This window comes from Sardina pilchardus, chromosome 24 (assembly GCF_963854185.1).
Source record: "Sardina pilchardus chromosome 24, fSarPil1.1, whole genome shotgun sequence".
Taxonomy (NCBI): domain Eukaryota; kingdom Metazoa; phylum Chordata; class Actinopteri; order Clupeiformes; family Clupeidae; genus Sardina; species Sardina pilchardus.
Window position 1 is genome coordinate 11,081,725 of NC_085017.1, and position 11,510 is coordinate 11,093,234.

An 11,510-nucleotide genomic window follows, 5' to 3' on the forward strand; every position below is an offset into this window, starting at 1 on the left:
AGGAAAGTGGTCTACAGAGTGCTAATCAGCACGTTGCATGCACTGAAGATGTTGCAACCAGATTAAAAGCAAACTGTGGAAATCTGACATACGGATTGTGTGCACGTCGGAAAAAAGTTCTCGTCCTATGTATCATACTGTTATCACCTCGTCAGTTAGATACTAGTATTTAGTTAGTATTGTCTGTCAACTGCTAAGTTAAAACATCAAGAAATGTCCGATAATAGCGCTAACGTCTATCAGATGTGTCTAGTCTAGTGAATATAGTGAAACTACATTTTCTGCCGAAAGAAAAATGACTATCAGGGGTATCTCAAGGGAAACATAATTCACATGTGAGATAACCTAAATTAATTATTCCCTAAAATAATCTATTCCCCTTTAAATTTAAGACACTTATCGAACGTGTTGACATGGGCCGTGATGGGGAAGTGGCTGTTTGGTGTCCGTTAAGTTGCCAGCACCAAAAACAGGAGAGCAAGCTTGCCAGTGAAAAGTAAACAACACATTCATACAACCACCAACACAGTAATTGCACGTTTTGACCCGGCTAGAAAATTGTAGGCAAACGGTGCCCTTATTCAATTTTTTGAGTTAACAACAGGTAAGATTCAACAGTTTCTGTTGTGTTTCGGTAATGTATCATCTTGAACTAACGTGAACGGCTAAAAGATAGCTAGCTCTAAAACTGACTTGCTAGCTAATTAGCTAGCAGTAGCTCAAGTGGTTGTGTCTCACGTAGCGTCAGCTAGTCTAGCTAACATTTAGCTAGTCGTTTAGAATAGGATTTTTGGCGTCATTGTCCCCTAAACTTACGGCTATGATGTTCCCGATTAAGTTGTGTTGAGGTCATAGGAAAATCAACTGATGATAAAAGTGTATTCAACATACATCTAGTTTAATATGTGTTTTCCTATTGTCATAGCCAGTGATTTCGTTAGCCACCCAACGTTGTTTACTGTGATTTGCTATTCGATTTCCCTGGCCACTGTGTTGTAGCAAGGTAATGAACCTTGAATGGCCTTATTTTCTCAGGAAGTAATGCTATCTAACAAGTTTATAAACAACACTGTAACATTACTAATCATACGAATATGATTGTCTGCCTTACATATGGAATAAACTCGTTGACTCTTCTATCAGCCAGGTTAACGTTATACAAAAACAAAAGCTTGCTAGTTGACGAGGATGATAAGGTCCTGAGCCACGAATCACGATTACTAATTTGTTACATGGAGGGCAGCTCTTAGTGCATTGTAGTAACTACTTGTAATAAACCAGCAATACTATCTTTCAATAAAGTGTGTAGTTTCGTTAACCACGTGTTTTCTTCGTTGGTGGTTAAACAGCTAACAGTAGAAAATGTTAGCGAACAGTTAATAAATGGTTTTGACCATGACATGACTGGCTTGCTGACTCAACCATAAATATACAGTCTATGGACTCAACACAGTGAAGATAACTTTGTTCACGCTACATCTCCTCAGCAATTCATTCATTACAGTCATGTAACATATAAAACAGGCAACTGTGTTATAATTACATTACATTATTACCAAAGCAATTGAGCAGTGCTCTGCATAGACTGTGATGAATATAGTGGCTTGATTAGCCCTGTGCTAAGTCATTTAGATTTTAGATGGATATCTCAGCCTCCATCACAACTGCACACACTTGTTGTTCCTCTGTATGAAATTTGAGGCATTCAGAAAGAATGTGCTATAATTTGTTGCATTGTGCATGTTGCTTTGGTTAACCTGCTAAAGGATGTTTGATGTCAGTACTGAGATGTCCATAAATCTCCTTTAACTCATGGCTCAATGGTCACTAATTGCAATTACTTTTTTTCAACATAGATGGAGGAGGTGTGTTTTCAGTTGCCGGGACACGGCGATGTGGCCCTCCGCAACATGAACTCCTTGCGTTCCCAGCAACATTTCTGTGACATTACTATTGTGGCCAGCGGTCGTCAGGCTTTTCGGGGTCACAAGGTCGTGTTGGCTGCCTGCTCTCCATTTCTCAGGGACCAGTTCCTTCTGTCACCCTCCTCTGAATTACAGGTACGGAAGAGAACCAACTGTCACGGTGATCATTCTGAGTGCTCTTGAGGATGGTTAGAATTACATTGTTTTCTTAAAAGCCTTTCCTAAAAAGGTTTTCGTTTTTTCCGAATTTTCTCTGACATTTCTATTACTTTTATGGGTTTAGAATCCTGTTATATGTGTCGAGAATATAATCATTGTAGGAATTAGTTGTTGACGGTCTTGCAGCTGACAGATGATGTATTTATTGTCCTCAGGGCAAAGTACATTACATTTGGCTAACGCTTTTTAACGAAAGCGACTGACAACATGGTAAACATTTAAAGCAATTCTAACAATCATTCTAAGAAAATTCTCAAAAGGGAAGAGTGCCGTAAGAATAAGTGCATCAATGAGTGCAATTGTTCAGAGGGGGAATGCGGCTGGGAATGCCTGCGTCCTTGTAGTCCTTGTCAAGGTTGCCATGGTTGTGGACACCTCAACAGGCACAATTAATCAATATTGTGTGCTCATCATCACTTGTATAGGGAGGGAAAGTAATCTCATCGCCACCTGGTGGTTGCGTTCCTAGAGGCTAGCGGGAGAGGATGGGATTTTCTTTTAGAAAAAATACATCTCGGCCCACGATCGGAAGTTAGTTAAATGCCTTCAATATGCTATCCATGTAGGTCAGCTCTATTGCTTCTAGTGGTCATACTTTATTTTTTAGGATCAGTTTAATTGTTTTGAGTTTGTTTGTAACATGGTGATAACGAACTACAGTAGCTAGCTACAGTAGCATTTGACGTCACCAGTTTGGGCGCTCCATCTCCAACTGATCAAAACGGCAATTTGCTTAACTTGCTTATCATATTTTTGTAATAACAGAGAGCGATGTAAACCGCGTGGTAATTACCTTTATGTTGGGATAACTTGTGTTGTGCTCCTACTCACACAAGAGCTGGCAGTAAGTGTGATTGTCTACTAACTAACCAACTAGCTAACAGGCTAATAAACAAACCATGCTAGCTGAGTAACGTCGTCGAAGGGTGTCACGTCACTTGAAATTGTAGTCCATTTATGAAATGAAACGAGCAATTACGTTTTTTTTTAAATAAGGCGAAATAGAGTCTGATATTTTCACAGTTAGTAGATTATTACGGTATGCCGACTGAAAAATATTTTTGGTGGATAAGATCGCTGGTATAGCTGCGTAGTATTTTTTTGAAAAGTCGGTCTATGGGACTTAACATTGGAGCTGCTCTTCGATAGGAACGCAACCACTTGGGGCGCTGGTTTTCACTTTCCCTCCCTATTACACTGGTTATTTGGCAAAAACATCATATCAGTACAGAAGGTGACAGTTTGTCAGAAATGTTCTAATATACTAGTCATTAGTCTTCAGCATTCGTAGATGGATGAAACAATTTCAGTTGTCTGGTCTCCTACATTTCTGGAAAGACATTGACCTGTTCTATCTCACCACCAGGTGTCAGTGTTGCACAGTGCTACTGTTGTCTGCAAACTGCTCCAGTCATGTTACACAGGCTCGCTGAAATTCCATTCCAAAGACATCGTCAACTACCTGACCGCAGCCAGCTACCTGCAGATGGAGCACATTGTGGAGAAATGCCGGAGTGCCCTCAATATGTACATGCAACCCAGGAATCCAAGTCCTACCAGGGTGAGTCAGAGTTGCTGCACACCAGAAACATCAGCACTTACAAGTAACATCCTCAACCACCCTGCCAGTGAAATTTGTTCATACCATAGTCATGACATCTGAATCCAAAATTATGTAATCACACTGATCCTATATGTAGCTCCACTCCAATTGTACAGGATGGTAATTAATGAGAAGTTTAGGGCTATCAGTGTTTGGCTGTGCAGAGAGTCAGAGTCATAGTGGATGGTATACAGACAGCGTATGATACTGTTCACTAGGAGTTTGTCACTTGGGCTTAGAAGTGTTTCTACTTTGTTCATCTGAATTATTCAGGTAAACAAATGATTATGGTTGGGTTTGCCTGTCGTCTGTAATTTTGTCACAGTAGAGACTAGGGAAATGCTGTCTGCATCAGCAAGTTCATTCGGCTTTTGCACTTAAGTTTCCATCCAGTGAGTTGAATGAGGGCTTGAGTGAAAGGTTCTTTGTATCTCTTCTTGCGCAGGGCGTTAAAACAGAGCAGCCACTGTCCATGGCCATGGCTGTGAGTGGCAGTGCCCCCTCAATGCTGCCTGGTTCACCTGAGCGGCTCTCGTCCCCCCAGCCCCACAGCCCAGAGGTGGTCTCTCAGGCCTCAGGGAGCAATCACACAGACTCACTGTCACAGGCAGACGTCCAGCACAGGGAAGCACATGCTCTCTCAGAGATCAAGGTGAATAAAATCCATAGCCACTGGTCTGTCAAGTAGGTTTAAAAGGGATAGAAAAAGAAGTTCGGTGCAAATGAGACAAAAAAGGAACCATTTCACTCTTTGCTGTAGCTGAGCAGTTGTAGCTTTGTGGTAAATGGTCTTGGTAAATGAGCTACACTGACACTTCTCTTTTGTGACGTAGGCAAGAGCATCCACTGCCTCCTTGCATGACGACTACGGTGACTACGAGGTTCTGAGGGTTTGCATAAAAGAGGACGATCAGGAACCCGAAGAAATTCACGACGATGAGGTCGGAGAGCCCGTGATCTTGGAGGACCCCGTCGAGTCGGACCCCAGCGGGGCAGGTATGGTGCTGGATGGAGTGAGCCGCATAGGGGCGCTGGACCGGGAGGGCCCACGCACCTGGAGGCGGCGACTTCTCGAGCCCCGCACCGGACGAGGAAGAGGCTTTAGGCACCGTAAACGCGGCGCCCTTCGAGATCGCCGGCCAGCAGGCGTGAACTACCAAGAGGCCTGGCGCTTCCCCTCCCCGGCAGAGATTCTCGCTCTGGGGGGCGACTTGGGCTCGGCCTACCTCTCCGCTCACGCCCAGACAGACAGCCCTCCCAGGATGCAATACGGGCTGGGCGAGAGCCAGGAGGAGGTTCTAGGAGAAGAGCCCAGCGCCGAGGACATGGCCATGCGCTACGGGCTGGACGTTTCCAACGGGGACGGGGAGAGCATCGGCGTGATGGGCGTCCCGGCCGACGAGGAGGGGGGAGGCGGCGCGGACGATTCCGTGGCGGTGGTGGGGTCCACCTCCTGCGCGTCGGGTCCGGTGGCGTGTGACCACTGCGGCCTGGCCTTCCCGTCCCCGCAGTCTCTGCTGGTGCACATGCGCGCCACCCACCTGCCTTACGTGTGCCCGTGCTGCGGCAAGCAGTTCACCCACGCCAGCAACCTCAACCGGCACATGAGCGTCCACCGCGGCGCCAAGGTGCACCGGTGCCCACTGTGCCACAAGACCTTCACGCAGAAGGCCACGCTGTGCGATCACATGAACCTACACAGCGGCGAGCGGCCGCACCGCTGCGCCTACTGCCAAGTGCGCTTCGCCCACAAGCCGGCCCTGCGGCGCCACCTAAAGGAGCAACACGGGAAGACTACTGCACAGAACTGTATGGAGGCTCAGAGAGAGAGTGAGGGAGGGGTGGGACTAGGGGTTGGAGTGGTCGAGGGAGGGGTGGGAGTGGTCGAGGGAGGGGGAGCAGTTGAAGGAATATGAAAAAAAAGTGATACAGTGGTTGCCTTTTGTCATGACTGTTAAGTGATGCCGATTTGGGCTTTTGTGTGCTGGCAAGCTTGTGTCTTATCAGGAGGAGCTGTGGTGTGTGAGCAAACTAGAGGCTGATGATTCCAACTCACGAGCTGGAGAATGTAAAGATGTAAATATCAATGGAGAGGTTTTACTGTGGGTCATGGTGGCTTATTTAGGTGAGGGAAGTGGTTCTCAATCCTCCCCGAGCTCGTCCTGCATTATCTTCTATACATTCCTGCCTCAGACACAAGTGAATAAAATTAGTGTACGCAAAAGGCTCTCTATCAACCAAATCAAGTGTGTTCAGAACGGAAACGCACAGTGGCATTTTCTTTAGCCAAATGTTCATGAACGCACTTAAAATATGTGAATGAGTTGGATGGAAACCCAGCTGCTGACGAGTTCAATCAGGCACGGAGAGCAGAGGAAGATGGAACACGGATAGGATGGGCAGGAGCAGGATTGAGAACCGACGGATTAGGGTATCCAGCGTGTCTTTTCTGTGTAACTGTGTGACATATCAATAAACAAGTAATGTCAGAAAATGAAGTGACCACACATTTACTGAACATTAGCCCAGGCTCGTCATTAATTCAATTCTACAGAATGGTTGGTGTTGGGTTCCGCTCTACCAATAAGGTCAACTAGGAAGAATGCCCCTGGACATGCATATCCAGCTTTCCATAGAAAATAATGGTATCTTGCAGTGCAGTACACAGTGTTAACCATTTAGAGTTAATTCAGTTTTTCAAGTCAAGCAGATAAACGTCACACTCTGTCAACAATTAAAAAATGTCACTAATACTTACCATCAAAATGCTCTAATATGAAGTAACATATTGATTAATGATTACACACATGATGCATTAGAGTTCAAAATATTCTTACGTAACACAATAATGGTCAGCTCAATATGAATGTTATGTCACAACAGCAAGTCAGGGAGTTGTAGTGACCATGCTGATGATAAAAATGAAAAGAAGGCCTATAATCGCTGACCTAAGCTTTCACCTTTTTGTACACATGCTGATGGTTGGATGTGATTCCATGCCACGCTCCAGTGCCATAAGAGCTGTGTGTAACAGCACACTGAGGTGCACTAAACTCCACATCACACAACTACACCAACCCCGGGATGGAAAAATGTATTGACAAGCTTTATTGAGTGCCACAGAAAAAAAAGAAAGTTGCTGTCAACATAAACTGAGTAAAGCGTCTTTGCAGAAAGGTTCCTAATTGCCACATGCGTCTGTACAAAAGCAAGCACTCCGGCTTTCTAAAATTCAGCACTAGCAGGATATTCCATTACTCATCATACTACATAAGAAACAGTACTAGACAAACCTACTTAAATAAGTCTGCAGTATCATACACAACTTGGTTTCTCTTATCTCTGTAGGAACCCTTCGCACTGTTCTGCACAGCTGTGGAGAAAAAAAACAACAACAACAACAGGGCATTACTTTTGTGGATAGCAAACAGTATGTGTAACAGCCGCCTTCTTTGGTGGACCGGAGACTTACCCAAAGAGGCCCAGACAGATTTCCCCGTGGCTGCCTCCAGCATGGGTTGTTTTCTGGCAATGCTGACTTTGATGGGAATGTCACCGACAGAAGTGCCATTCAACTGAGACAGACAGAAAAAAAAGGAGAATGTATAGCGATACAAAAGAAATTATTATCTGTTGTTTCATCTGATGTTGAAACAGATTGATTAAATGGATCGAGACCAATTTGCCTTCTACTTGCATCAAGTAAGTGTCTTTCTTTTCAGGTGTCTTTCCAATAATACAGGGTTCCTACACTTCTTCAAAATTCCATACTCAAATTTCCAGACTTCGTGGTAGATATTTTTCAGACTATACTTGACGTCAAATCCAAAAAACAACTGGGGGACCTAATTTAAATTACGGGCAATGTGCAAAGTCTAAAGTCTAACTAGAGTGAACTTCAAAATGAGGCGAAATCGGTTAGCTAATTCAACACCACCAGGAAGATCCTAAGCACACACATTAATGGGTGAGCTAAATGCTTTCACATGGGACCCACACAACAGCTAAGTTCATGCAAAGTTCATGCTCCTTCACTAACTTGGTACTTTGCCCATTGTTTCAATTAGGGCTAAATGATTACTACCTAAATTAATAATCTTAAAAATCACAATACAGATACTATTATGTTGCTGAAGATTGTATCTGAGCTGCACACATTTTGTAATTTAGGATCTGTACCCAACCAGGCCAAACATTTAGTATGATTATGAACGTACGGCCCATACGTTGCAATGGCCAATTGTTGGACCAGAGCAGAGAAAGCTGTCTGTGTTGGAATGTGCTTTCACACCAATGTTTTTAGTTTTTTAGTTCACCAGAGTAGGCCTACTGTAGATGTAACAGTCTGGAAGTACAAACATTTTTCCATAACCTCTCTGGAAACCTGGAAAATACTCAAATCAAATTCCTATCTATATCTATAAAGAACAGATGTGTCAGTCTGAGGAAAGTGAAAAAAGTGCTCATGTATTCACTTACCTCTGCAACAGCCTGGTCAGCCGACTCCATCTTCTCGAAAGTGATAAAGGCACAGCTGGTGCGATAGAGAAAGAACATTACCCAGAGACATGTGTCTATTCTAGGAAGCAGTCTTAGTTACAACACATACTCTAGGAATAGGGAGGTACAACATGCCATAAATGTACTGTTAGTGAGAATAACACTGGAGACAATATTAGATTTATTTGTTGATCTAATTTAACTAGTTCAAGCAAGCTTTCCTTCATTAAAAATCCATTTTAGCATTTTTAAGCCATGGTCTTATGATCACATAATGAACAGACTTGTCAGACTGAATATGATGCAGCTGTAGTCATGACTGCAGACATACTTGCGTGGGGAGTCCATGGACAGGTCGATGATGTTGCCGTGTGGGGAAAAGGCTGCGCGCAGGTTGTCCTCCACCAGGCCTGTGCCATACACGTACACTGTATTGCCTTTCCGTGCTCCTCTCCGCTCAGGGTATGTGTCAGAGCCTGAACAACACACACGAGCCAGTTATTTCCAAGTTTCATAAAATTGACAAAATTGCATCACTGTTTATTTTTCTTTCTCCCACTCTGCTACAACGGTGTGCATAAAACATTTAAAAAACATTTACACCATATAGAATAGAATAGAATAGAATAGAATATATACTTTTTTGATCCAGTGAGGGAAATTCAGTTCTCTGCATTTAACCCAATTTAACCGAATTAGTGAACACACAGCACACAGTGAACACACAGTGAGGTGAATCACACAACCCAGAGCAGTGAGCTGCCTGCCCAACCAGCGGCGCTCGGGGAGCAGTGAGGGTAGGTGCCTTCAGATTTTATGAATAACAGTGAGCAATTGACCATTACACCAATACAGTTTTGAGCTGTAGTTTAAGAGACAGCACAAATGTTAGCAAAGATTTATAAAAACAGCACTGAGGACACTCACGTCTGAATGGTCCATCCCTGTCCCTCTCCCGGTCCCTTTCCCGATCACGGTCTCTGTCGCGGTCTCTCTCACGGTCACGGTCCCTCTCTCGACTCCTGTCACGCTCGCGCTCGCGGTCTCTGTCTCTTTCTCTGCCTCGGTCCCGTTCTCGGTCGCGTTCTCGCTCTCTGTCCCTCTCCCGATCCCTCTCTCTTTCTCGATCTCTTTCTCGCTCCGTTTCACGCTCTCGCTCTTGGTCGCGGTCGGTTTCTCGATTAGACGACGGCGTCCCACTAGGCAATGGAGTCCCACTAGGCAATGGAGTCCCACTAGGCACTGGGGTCCCACTAGGCACTGGGGTACCACTAGGCACTGGGGTCCCACTACCTTCCTCATCTTCACGGGGGCGATCACCTGGAGTCACAAAACTGAGAGGGGGAGGGAGAATACAACATCACTTACAATCCATTAAAATAATGGATAAACAGTGTGGACCTATTGTTCAAAAATTGTGGGCCAAACTCAAGACAATTAAAAAGGTTAACAAGTTGGACTTATTACTTACCTCTCATAGAGAGATTTGTGAGATCTTTGATTCCTTTTGCCAGACTGGAAGAAAGAAACGAATAGACTAAATAGTATTTTCATACAAATTAACACGGTTTCAGTGAGCAGAGAGTGAATGTTTTAAGTGCACATTGTTGTTGATGGAGTTTCATTATTTCCTTCTATTTCATATTGTTACATCAGTTGATCTCTGTCACATACACATTTGCAGCGTGTTTTGGATCACGTCAGCCTAGTAGAAGCAGTGTCAGTGTTTTAGATTGCTTGCTATTGCGTTACACTACTGATGATGCTCTGTGGACACGGGCCTTTCCCTACTGGCCATTTTTGGTTCCCAGAACATTCTAGTTACGTAAGCCTTTGGTTCCAGTAACGTTCCCTGTATGTTACTTTTGGTTAGGTTTTGGTTGGTATTTGGTTGCAGCGTACCCCAAATCTTTATACCACACAGACAGCTGCACTGTTTGGCTTTTGTGATAGACCCAAGTTTCTGTGTTAGAATCAAGTGACACATTTACCTCTGAAGGCTCATCATCAGTGGAGAAGCTTCTTTGAAATGGCTGAAAGGCTGGGGCCGGCCCTTTCTCTGGGTCCTAAAACAAAAAACGTTTTTGCACTGACTTTAAACACTGTCGGAAAGGATAACCATTACTTACACAAATTATTATACTGCAGCTCACAATTAATGCAATCTTAACCCATGTGGAATACAGTCGTCTATACGTCTTCACCTTAAGTTTGCATTCCAATGTCCGTGAGCGCTTGAAACCAGAGTTCTTATTCTCTGATTTGATAGCACTGATGGCCCCAGACTTGATGAGTTTCTTTGCCTGTTCTGTAGCTGACGCTGAGTCCAGCACGGGTTGGTCTGATAAGGCTGAAAAAAGAAGAGAAAATTCGACATGAACAGAAGTTCCTCTAGCAGCTGTTTCACTTACTAACCGTCGCCCTTAACACATACTTCTCTTCAGTCCTGCCTGATTGTTCTGATTAGTGGAGCTCTGTTTCTTCAAAGCCGAGAAAGCCTTTTTCTGAAAGGAGAAACATGCGACTACATTGTCAGGTGGAACAAAAAACAAATCCTCGTCGTTGAGTGTACGCGTGCCAGTGCTCATGTCATAACAAAGGCACAAACATGTCTCACCTTCTTTTTCAATTTGGCATACTTCTTTTGCAGTGCCTCTTCTTCCTCTGTTAAAGCACTAGGAAAGACGACCATCTTGATCACGTTGTTTAAACCTATAAAGGGATATCAGTAGTTTCACTATTTCTATTTCAGAGTTGAGTTGTTACCTGTGAAACGCTGATAGCACATAACAACGTTAACAGGTTTGTTTGCTAATCGAATGTGTGCTAACGTTAATTGAATCGATCAAATGAAGCAATTCAATGAACAGTCTACTGGGATATTAGATCAGTGTTTACATTAAAACCAGATAACTATGTTTCACTATAACAACGGCTTGTTAGCATTGTCTTATTATGCAAACCTTTCTGGCTTCAAGAAATTTCTATAATTCCCACCGATTCTCAGATCCTCACATCAACACAGGCGCAGAAAAATGATGTCATAGCTCTGTTGGACAAATCGAATGCTGGCCAAATGATGAATAAATAATAAATCAAACAGTTGTTCACGTTATTCGTTTGGATAATACAAGTACGACCGATGAAAGAAACCATATCAACATATATATATATATATATATTTTTTATCTCACAAAAAGTTGCAATTGTGTTTTGAAACGTAAGAATCACCAACTTCCGCGAGACGTACATCCGCCTAACAC

At 43.6% G+C, this 11,510-nt stretch overlaps 2 protein-coding genes across 2 annotated transcripts; one reads left to right on the forward strand and one right to left on the reverse strand.

Annotated features, from left to right (window-relative positions):
* The first annotated feature begins 28 nt into the window (after positions 1–28).
* Positions 29–5,663, forward strand: LOC134073148 (zinc finger and BTB domain-containing protein 12-like). The gene is made up of 5 exons (XM_062530133.1): positions 29–604; positions 1,857–2,060; positions 3,511–3,705; positions 4,193–4,399; positions 4,581–5,663. Exons 2-5 carry the CDS (start codon positions 1,857–1,859, stop codon positions 5,661–5,663), a joined length of 1,689 nt encoding a protein of 562 aa, XP_062386117.1. The 5' UTR covers positions 29–604.
* A 1,169-nt stretch (positions 5,664–6,832) lies between these two features.
* Positions 6,833–11,294, reverse strand: nelfe (negative elongation factor complex member E). The gene is made up of 11 exons (XM_062530005.1): positions 11,211–11,294; positions 10,865–10,959; positions 10,682–10,751; positions 10,452–10,597; positions 10,239–10,313; positions 9,719–9,762; positions 9,175–9,581; positions 8,579–8,723; positions 8,227–8,281; positions 7,220–7,322; positions 6,833–7,120 (listed from the first exon to the last, which is right to left on the reverse strand). The coding sequence occupies exons 2-11, from the start codon at positions 10,937–10,939 to the stop codon at positions 7,041–7,043; spliced, it is 1,200 nt and encodes a 399-aa protein (XP_062385989.1). The 5' UTR covers positions 10,940–10,959; positions 11,211–11,294; the 3' UTR covers positions 6,833–7,040.
* Positions 11,295–11,510: the final 216 nt, after the last annotated feature.